Source organism: Phaenicophaeus curvirostris, chromosome 5 (genome assembly GCF_032191515.1).
Source record: "Phaenicophaeus curvirostris isolate KB17595 chromosome 5, BPBGC_Pcur_1.0, whole genome shotgun sequence".
Taxonomy (NCBI): Eukaryota; Metazoa; Chordata; class Aves; order Cuculiformes; family Cuculidae; genus Phaenicophaeus; species Phaenicophaeus curvirostris.
In genome coordinates, this window is record NC_091396.1 from 34,243,142 (window position 1) to 34,254,093 (window position 10,952).

The 10,952-nt window shown below is 42.0% G+C and overlaps 1 protein-coding gene across 18 annotated transcripts in view; it reads right to left on the minus strand.

Moving 5' to 3' along the window:
- GPHN (gephyrin) overlaps positions 1 to 7,950 on the minus strand; it is a 288,977-nt gene extending 281,027 nt beyond the window's left edge. For all 18 annotated transcript variants that reach the window (XM_069858253.1, XM_069858250.1, XM_069858246.1 and 15 more), the window contains exon 1: positions 7,848 to 7,950. In XM_069858253.1, coding sequence (XP_069714354.1) covers positions 7,848 to 7,911 — 64 coding nt within the window. In that variant the 5' untranslated portion in view covers positions 7,912 to 7,950. The remainder of the gene's footprint in view (positions 1 to 7,847) is intronic.
- Between the last annotated feature and the right edge of the window lie 3,002 nt (positions 7,951 to 10,952).

Genomic DNA, 10,952 nt, shown 5'->3' on the forward strand with positions numbered 1-10,952 from the left:
ATATTTCACAAAGATTTTAAATGCAATGCAATGAAGAAAACTAAGGATTTCATAACCACACAGTGAGTACTCAAAAGCCCAAAATATATTACAGTTCAAAGCCCGTAGGCATTCTGTTTCTCCACTCTAGTACATTACAAGTGATAATATTTAATTAGAAAAGGAAAGAGCATATCTGATAAACACGTATTTCTTTAGTTGTGGTGCTAAATACATATGCAATACTTAATATATTACTATATTGGTCTACAAACACAATTTGTACATTGAATACATAAGGCAGTGTCATATTTAGTATAGAACTATTAAAGACTACTATTCTAGGTAACTCATTTGGAGCTAAATTAACATTGAGTCAGTTCTTTCAGGTCTTGGTATACATCAAAAACAATTTTACAGGTCAAAAATAGAGTTTGTAATACATATTTGTAATACATAATTCACTAAACCACTGAAGTCAGCCAGTGGAAGTTTTGCTATTTATCTCATAGTACAAGGAACAGACAAACCACTTTGTTCCTTACAAAATAACATTATTTACCCACCTTGTAATAGTAGGGTGGAGCCCCGTTTTGCAGGATTTTGCAAAATGTATTTACTCGAGGGTTTATGACAAGTTTTTTTTTTTGCACTTGACTAGTAAGTTAGGCATAAAATAGGCCTCAGTAAATTAGCATGAAAGCAAAACAAGTAAACAAAACATCACATAGAAAATCTCATTTTGCAAGTAAGAGACTTGTAAGATAACTGCCTAATTAAGCCTATTTTTCCCAAGAACTTTTTTATGTACTGTTCCCTGTAAATGTCAACTTACTTTTCTCAATTGTTTTGTGATTTAAAAAACAAACAAACAAACAAAAAACTAAACAGGCTCTGCTACTTCTTTATTAATTAAAAACATTCCACATAAAAAAGGCTGCTACCTACTCATTTCCCATACAGTCATTTATTACCTTCCTATTCTGCAGAAACAACTTTTTCAGGCATTCAGCTAAACTTGTAAGGATTCCATCATACACAAGGCTACTAATACTTCATGTATGGAAATGATCTTGAAAAGAGTTGCATACTACATTTACACATTGAAACAGAATGTAGATTTCTTTTATTTAATCCACCCTTCAGGACCTTATAAATATTCTGGCTAGAGCTAAAATGTGTTCTTATTTTTTGCTATCATGTCCTCCCATAGCATAATATCAATCTCAAGGAATGTCAGATAACAAAAACTATACTTGCTTATCTCAAAAAAAAAATTAAATGCTATCAGCTATCAGCAAAACTATTACAACCATTGGAATAAGAAAAAAAGTATTTTCCTACATATTAAAAATAAACTTTTTTTACCTTGAACAACTGAAAAAGCACAGTGAAAATCTTAACTTTCACTTCACAAAGGTACTGCACAGCAAAGTTCTTTGCTTTTAAGTTGTTAGAAATTTCAAGATAGACATTTTCAGAAAAGCTATGGGTGAAATCATAGTATGACATAAAAGTACATCTCAACAAAGATGCTCTACTCTCTTACTTGAAAAACTAAACAAGCAAACAAACAGATAGATATGACTAAACCACCATTAAAGGCGATAAATTCTGTGTCTGCATATCAGGCTCTTGTATGCTTTTTTCGTACACTAGACTTCCTAAACCACGGACTGATGGTCATATATTCTGTTATTGTCCAGTTATGAAGCCAGCAAACCAACTAAAGGTTATCCCACCTCTAAGTTAGTTCTCAATAATTAGTGATCATGGATTTCATAAGGTAAGGAATACAGAAAGTTTTCCTGCAGTACTGGAAAGGGGGAAAAATATAAACCTAGAAAAGCAAATAAAAGCATAATGTAATGGATAAGCTCTGTATTGCTAAATATGAATTACAGACATGGAGCATGGGCGAAGATGGAAGTCTTTCAGCTGTATTTAGGCAAGTACACTCCAAATCAAGAAACTCTGAATAGACAAGACTTCTCACTCCTACTCTCTAAGGACATATAAACCTCCAAACAAATGGCAAATTCTTACATAAGTAGGTATTAATTAAAACATCTTTGTATAGTTGGGAAATAATCTCTTGCTTTGCATGCTCTTAATTTCAGTGTTTTCACTTAACTTTCAGTTCAAAAGAAACGGTATCACAGCAAGCAAATTCAACTGCAAATAAAAGAGTCTGCTTTATCAGCTGAGATCCCAGTCATTAATTTGTGTTCCACACTATACATTAAAAACCAGGGGAAAAAAATCCAGGACTTCCATCATAGGTAAAGGTTCCTATTGAGCACTGTTAAACTATAAGGAAACTGAACAATTGTATGGATCACATTCACTGGACACAAAAGCTTTCCATCACAGTCATATTAAACAAAAAAAAAATATGGGAAAGAAATGTTTTTTTGAAGACTTATGGTTACAAATGTCAAAGAGGGAGATGTAGCTTCTATGGATGAACTCAATCTTATGTCAGCCTTACCGCTGGGAAAGATGAAAAATCAATGTTGCTCAGAGTCTAGAATCTGTTATTCTTAAAGAAATCAGTACTTCTCTACTTCGAGAATTCATTCATTGAATTAAGCTTTTGGAAGAAAACTAAGGCTCCTAGGAAAAGCTACTGACTTGAACCTGTATTTTGAAGATGAGTGCTTCCTAAGATGCAGTTTTTGAGAAAACGGCAGATCACAAGAAAAAGCTAACCAACTTAAATTTAGACAGTTAGGACAATTTGACAATAAGTCTTGGCAAATTTAATATTAGTCTTCACCCTCCCACACACACCTTCAAAGATTCTTACCGTTACTCCCAATGCATGTCCAAAACATGAACAGCATCACCACTGAGAAACGACCTTGCAATTTACATGCTATTAATGAAAAGTCTCAGAGGGAAGTCATGAGAAGGCACCTCATAAAGTAGGAGACAGGCATACAAATTTTTAGCTGGAAAACCAACAGCATGTATATTTCTAAAATAGCCTGACCAACAAATAGTGATACTGTAAGTATTTTGCTCTCCATGTTTCTCAAAGATAATTTTTCAAAACTTACATTGGTGAACCTGTCCAGGCAATCTCTTTGCTTGCATGATGTTCTGAGTAGACAATACCCTTCAAAGTGATAAATTCAAACACAATGTGTACTAATGGTCTCAGAGGCTTAAAGATGCTAATGTAATCTTTCACACTACAGTGTTTAGACACTAAACAATATCTGAGGTTACCCATTCAGGAACCTTTGTCTCCTTTACTGCATAGGCCCAAGGCAACAACTGTCATCCAAAATGCTGTAATCTTTAATTAGAGGAAGAAAGGAAGTACCTGAAAAAGCAATCATTAGTGAGCGGTTGCATTTTGCCAAAACCCCTTACTCCCTTTAAACGTGTCATGAAGGTGAAAAGCTGCATCACTGCTTTTTAAGCAATACTAAGTACAGTAAAACTATCCTGAAAAAGAAAGTTAGTCTGAGATTATTTTTTAAAAAAGCAAGAAACAAAAAGAGGAGTAAAGACAGAAAACGCTGTTTGCGTCTTGTGATGACACTCTCTCAAAGACCTACCTTAAGATCAGACAAACACTGAATGAAGTTTTATTAGTAAACCCCAAATCTGAGAAATTTTACCAAGAATACTCAGAAGAAACTGTAACAAAACATAAAGTGTTAATGAGCTAGATGCTTACTGGACAGAAAACAATAAGAGAGGTAGCTAAGAAGAAAACTGAAATGGTGCAGGAAAAGTACAAAATAAAAGAGGAACCAGAAAAACCAGAGTAATTTTCCATCAGGCTAGTGGAGATGGCAGCATTTTTTAGGCCTCTCCGGACAGTTCTAGTCAAGGGTCTGCTTAGTCCCTCACTTAACAAGAAAGGTCACTCAATTTCACCACCAGTGAAGGATGACCAAATATTGATTCAACTTGGGGCCCTGCACGCATTTTCTTCCCTTTTCCAGCCAACTTCAACGTTATGAAACTCTGTACTTAATAATCCAGGTTCAATATCCTGACACCAATGGTAACAGATTAACAACCAACTGTTAGAGATATTCCAGACATGAAAGGCTTGCAAGGGGTAGCCAGAGTAATTCCATATCACAGTTTGTATTTTACTAAGGAAGCATTAGTGCACAACACTGCAGACAGAGCACGCATATAATCCAACCTTTACCATAAATGTAGACATTCTTCCTCCTTTTACTTGTTTATCTATACCACACCTCTTGTTTCTCTGTGTGTTTTCTTTTACAGAAGAAGACACTCAAAACACTTAAATGATAAAGTTTTGCCCATTGTTGTCCAAGTCCTCTATCTCATTCTCCAACACAAACACCTCCCAATCTGATAGGTAGCATCATAGGCCTTGTAAAATGTATTTTACCCTAAGAGTAACCTCATGACAATACAACACTACAGCTCTGTTATTAGTATATATTCTGACAGAAGAGGGAAAACCTAGTTTTGGAACTTAAGTGAGCAGTACCTTTAATCTGAAAGATTCATTAAACACTAAGGCTGAATATGACACTTTCACGGTTGTGTTCTATTCACATATTGCAAAGTATCCTGAGATAGCAACACACAAAGATTAGAATCCAATTTTCTGTCTACAAGCTAGTGAGACTTAATATTCACATAAGACATAATCCTCTAGTTTACGATGTTTCACAATTCCGTAAGACATAACCCTCTAGTTTACAATGTTTCACAATTCTGTAATCCATCATTGTTTATACCTCCTCCTGTCTCAGTAAGTAAGCTTAACTCTACAACTTTCTGTACAGAAACTCAAAATTAAACAAGTGACAACTGCAAGTCAATAAATGCTGTATACACAAAAGTACTTTTCCATATTTCAGGAAGATAGTTCTTTCACACTGAAAACATCCTAATTACAGACTCCATTATTCTTATTGACTCTTAAGTAAAAAACCTTGACAGTTTGGATCTAACTGAATTTAACAAGTTGGGGTTTTTTTAAAAAAAACCAAGGTGCTGCATTCTGCATAGTTTTCCATTTTAACACAATCAGTTATTTTGTCTAAAAGATAAGGCAACTTTCTATTTCTCTAATACATTGTATCTGTCTTAATTAGTCACAAGTAAAGAAAAATACATTTATTTCTAGACAGGAAACTAGCAACACAAGCATAAACACAAATGTCTACTATGCAAAACTAAATGCAGTAACTTAAAACAAAATTGAATGTAATGAAACTAATCTACACAACATTACTCACTTTGTATCAATATAGTCTGGAGCCATCTGCATCAATCTTGACAAGACAACAAGTCCAAATAATTTTTTAATGTCCTCATTAAAAAATTAAACATACCACTTTATTCCAAATTAATTCAAAGGAGTTACTCCTCAATAAATTTAAATTCCATCTGAATACTACTAAAAGGTGTAATAATGGTGCTTTCTAAACAAAGTATACCATGTCTAATAGGAACATAAATCTATATTCCTGTGCTGATAAGCCCACAAGTATTTACCGCTAACAAAACAAACATATGGCTGTGATCTTAATTAGAAAAGCTCAAAAAGTTCTTATATTAATTATCTAACTTCTGATCACTAAGGTATTCTAAATGACTAAACTGAAAAGTAGTGCTCATAGCTAGCCTTTACATTCCTACATTTATTCCTTCATACGCCAGCCAAGAAGCAATTATTAGTTCATTTCTGTGACAAAAATCCAGAAGAGTGAATTTTTAGATTTGCTGTCCTTCCACTACTGAGACAGCAGAAACAACTATGGGGTCCAAACCCTCCAAGTACAAATAATCTCTTTCAGGGGTTAAAAGAAACGCCACAGTCAATAGTAATTAAGACTAGCCAAATATACAATATTAATGTAACATACTTGTAAAAAATTTTGTGTCTACAAATACACACAAACAGAAGACTAGAAAAATTTTTAGAAACCATGGCGTCAAAGGAGTAAAATTTTTCTTTGCAAAAAATATTCAGCCTGCAATTCAAAACAATGGAATTAAGGGGAAACAGGCTAAAACTGTTCTGTTTGCTTATGCCTTTTGGTTTTCCTGTAAAAACAAAAGATTAACGTCATGGCACGTGGACTGAAAATTATGATACAAAATTAAGAGTTTAATAGTGCTTAAACAGGTCTTATGATATAAAATAAAGCCTTAAGTATTCTGAAATATTATCTGAATTTATGGTGGGACTTAGTATTTAAAAGATTGTAACATGATTATGTATCTGTTACTGCATTCTGAGAACATTTACAGATGAAAATTATTACAACCAACTGATCAGCATAAAATAATAATCCGAATTACACAGCATAAAGTTGCATAAAATACGCAAAGAGCATTCTGTTAGCAGTCACCTCCTTCTCACTTTAACTTTTACAATGATACGTAATTGCAGGCACGTCCTAGGTTCCACGAACAAAAGCTAAAAACTCCCTCGATTCGACTTTTGCATCTGGTCAAACCTGCTCTGTCCATACTGAGGATACGACTGCCTGAGATCTGAAAGCAACGCTAAGCGTTTCCACTTTATCTAGAGCTCTACCGTCAAAACCACTTCGCAGCCCAAGGCTCCTCAGGCCGGGCTGAACTCGCGCCCCAGCGGTACCGCCGCCATGCCCCGGCCCCGGGGTTCAGCACCCGGCAGGGGGACAGCGCCCGCCGCCACGCGGCTCCCGGGGACCACAGCCCGGGACCTCGGCACCGCGGGACCCCCCGGCATCACGGGGTCCCCTTCCGCAGTACCCCCGGTACCGCGGGACCCCCCCCGGCACCACGGGGTGCCCCTCCACACATCCCCGCTACCGCGGGCTCCTTCTCCACACAACCCCGCTACCGCGAGCTCCCCTTCCACAGCCCCCCCGGTACCACGGGAACCCCCACCGGCACCGCGGGCTCCCCCGGCACTGCGGGTTTCCTTCCCCCTCCCTGCAAATCCCGGCACCGCGGGCGGGAGCCTGCTTCCCATGGGGGCGTCTAGGTTAAATAGCGATGCGTTCGATAAGTAACTTTCGGGTTAACTCCAGGCCTCCTCTCCAGGGAACTCGTCCCCTTTCGCTCCGAATATCTTCCGGCTCCCAAGGCGGCTCCCAACGCCGCTTTCCACGAACAGTCATGTCTTCCCAGGCTCCCGGTAAAAGCTACTGAGCTCGACGCGCAAAAATCTCACTAGAATCTCTCTCCCCTTCCTTCCCCGGGAGCGCTATTCACGCCTTTATACACTCGAACCCCCGAGGGCTTCATCTCTGGGCGTTCCGCGCTTCCCCCCGAGCGCCGAGACCCCCGCCTCACCGGAACAACCGCAGAGGGCCCCCCCAAAGGCCGAAGAAACCCCGAAGTCTGCGACACACGCACCGGCTACGGCTCCGCGCACCGTTCCGCGCCACGACCGCGTGTCATGTGCCGGGGATTTATTGAAGGATCGTCCATGCGCTATGAGCGGCGGCAGCCCACACGCCCTCCTCCCCCTCCCAACGGGGAGCACACGGGAGACGCGTCCCCCTCCCCCCGAAAGGAAAAGGCCGGGAAGGGGGAGGGGAAGGAGCCTCCCGAAAGGTGCGGGCGGTGCGGGCCGAGCCGGGCTCACGGGCACCCCCGGGGCACGGAGCTCAGGCCCGGGAAGGCGGACCCGGCTCCCGGACGCCTTCGCCCTCGCAGCTCCGCCGCGCTCGGCCCCGTCTCGACCCCCCCACCCGGCCCCGGGCCGGTCCCGCGGCGCCCTCTCCCCGCCCGCCGCCCCCACGCCCGGGGCCGAGGCGGCGGCCGAGCACCCCGCCGGGCGGCCTGACCGGGCGCACCGACCCGCCGCCCCGCGCCCGTCCCCCCCCCCCCGCTCCCACCTCCGGCGCCGTCCCCGTTACCTGTGAGGACCCCGACGCGGATTTGGTGGTCGTGGTTCGTTAAGATCATCCCCTCCGACGCCATGTTTCCCGGCGCAGCCACCGCACTGACAGCGGGCGGGGGGGGCGGCGGGCGGCGGGCGCGCGACAGCGGCGCGAGCGCAAAGGGGGCGGGGCCAGCCCGGGGAGGGGCGGGGCCGCGCCGAGCCGCGCGCCAGCCGGCCGAGCCGGAGCCGGCGCGAGACAGCAGCAATCCAGCGCCGAGAGCGCCGCGCGGCCCCGCTCTGCCCGGCGGCGACGAGCGGCCGATACCGGGCGGGCCGCGCGCGGTGCCTGCCGCCCCGCGGGGCCGGAGCCGCCGGCAGAGCGGGCCCCGCAATTTGAAGTCCTTTTCCCTCGTCTGGTCGCAGCCAGGCGACAGCTCGGTTCTTCGCACCTTCCGCCACGAGGAACGGCGGCGAGGGCGGCGATCGCCCGTTCCCTCGGTTAGCGGGACATGCGGAGATACGACGTTTTGCCGACGACTTGCGTGTCCCCAGGGCTCGTTGAGGCGGTTTTGCAGCCTTCCCGGACCTCTCTCTCCTCTCCCCTTCGAGCCCTTCCCCCTCCTCTGCCGTTAAAACTGGGGGTACGCAGCCTTCAGATAAAGCAACTTAGTATCATCTCGGTGTCCTCTTAGTATCTAAGTAGCAACTTAGAATCACAGGTATATTTACTTCTTCTTACTTGAACTGTATGATCTGAGAATCCATCTGGGAGCAAATATTTAAACCTTTTTTGAGTGAATATGTAGGCAAATGTCTTCCACATTTAACAGCAACGTCATCAACTGCAAATGGTAACCCATTCTCAAAGTTCAAGCCCTCTGACTCTAGCAGATATTTGCATTTTCAGATATTACTGTTGAGGTTGCGATACTACCTTGCTAATAACAGACCCTGAGTTATTCTTTCGGCTGTGTAGTAACAACCATTTGCGATTTGCATAGGCATTATAGAACCACCTTGGGAATTTCCTCTTAAGCATATCGTTTTCTTAGACAGACTACTAGCGCAGAAAACAAAGGCCTGAAGAAATATCCTATGTCTCTGGGGAAGTCACACTAGTAGCACTTTGGTGGCGTGGTGCACCAGCAGACGTTGTCAGTATTTCTGTATTGACACAGCAGCTGCAGTGTGTGCAGCCATAGAGACTGAGAATCCAGGCTCCAGAGATCTCTGATTATGCAATGGTATAATACAACATATGTGGGTGGGTGTAAGCCTGAACCCAAAACAGCATGGTTACTGAAGATATGCTGCATCGCTGTGCTCACACTGCTGTTCTCTCATGGGTTCAGACACTATGTGTTGAATATTCTGCTGCAGACAAGGCAAAAAGATTTATTTTTTTTTCCTCAAACGTATCAGAAATAACCTAAAGTACAAGCAAGTAGCTTGACGTTTTGTAGCTTCCAGCAGAGGATTCTCACACCCTACTTGACATTCACCAGTACTGTTTATTCAGAGCATCTCACAGTCTCCCCGTGTAGCCTATTTGATTTGTTGCTCTTGTGGATGGTAAGAAGGAGGGGCAGAATTAAGATTTCGCTGCCACCATCAGCTTTAATACTTCCTGGCTTATAAGTGCCTACTAGTGGGACTTCTGTGAGATTTGTTGTATAGAAATGTAGTAGAGGATTGTATTAACAGGATAAAATAGTGTAAGTTTACAATTTTTTAAAAGACTGTGTCAAGAAGAAGCTGAAATCAGTATGAGATGGTTTATTACTGGAGTATGAAAGTCCCTGGAAACTAGATTGTTAGTATAATGGTAGATCCATGATAGCTCAAGAGAAGGTGGTAAACAGGATGGTGTCCTACAGTAAAGTTTTTGACAGAGTAGGGAAACAAGTGTCCGAGAAAGAAACCTTTTTCAATAAAAGGGAGACGTTCCAGGAAAATATGCTGACAGTCCTTACCAGAGGTCATGTTGAGTGTCCAGAGAAAAACAAGTTTTCCTCATCAAAATCAATACATGATAGTCACATTTTGTCCTGGTCACATCAGTGCTGAAATATAACTTAACTTAGTAACCTCTTATGAAATCTTTCACATTACTTCGTCTGCCAGCTGTTAATTATCAATATCCATCCGTAAACAAAGTGCTGCCCTTTCATTAAGCTGGCTCTTCCAACCTTGTTTATTCCATGTAGGCTTAGTCCACTGGCCGACATCGTAGGCTTTCTTATTTTATCATGAGCACAATGGAATGACATTTTAGTTACTCATTTGGGTGAAACAGTGAGTACAAGAAGCACCTGTAGAAATCCTGACTAAAAAACCCCAAGAGACTTCATCATGATTACAGGAAGATACCAGTGTGAGCAAGGGTTATTTAAAAACTCACTGAAAGTTCTCAAAGACATTTCATACTTAGAATAGGTGTTCAATATAACTTCTATAATTCTGATGTCAGAGAGGTCTGATTTTTTTTTTCAGTGGTTCCTTAAATGTAATTTCTTTATAGTTTTTTTGGTTTGAATTGTTTGGCTAGCTGGATCAACAGTGGGACACAGCTTTTCAGTTGTGTGCCATTGGTACAGATCCAGCCGAGGTCATGAAATAGCTGGCTTAATTAATCATTAATGGAACTCAGAACATTTTCTTTCTATGCCACTGGTGCAAATCCAAGTAAGGTCAAGAGACTTGCTGGCTCAGTGGTTCAGTAATAAGAATCAGGCTTCTACCTCTAGCTTGTTGTTGCAAGTCTATAAAGCATCAGGAAACTAAGTTTTGAGACACTGAAATATAACGTCTTTCTAATACAGCTCTTGGTTTAAAGTCAGTCTGTTATACATGATTACTTTCTTATACTTCTCAATAGTTGGTATTGATCTATAAAGTTTGAAAAAGAACAGCATAAGCAGTTTCATGTAGCCACTGATACAGCACAATATTCATCACTCCAAAAGAAGGCATGAGAGGTGATTTCTCCAAACAATCCCTTCCTTTAGGCAAGCGTCTGGATAAAAGACAGCATGTGCACCACAGTTTAGCCATGTAAGGCTAGCAAACCATCCCTAGTGGGCCCTTCTATAGCCCATCCTTGCCACACCATCTTTGCCAGAGTCCTCCTGAAAACTCT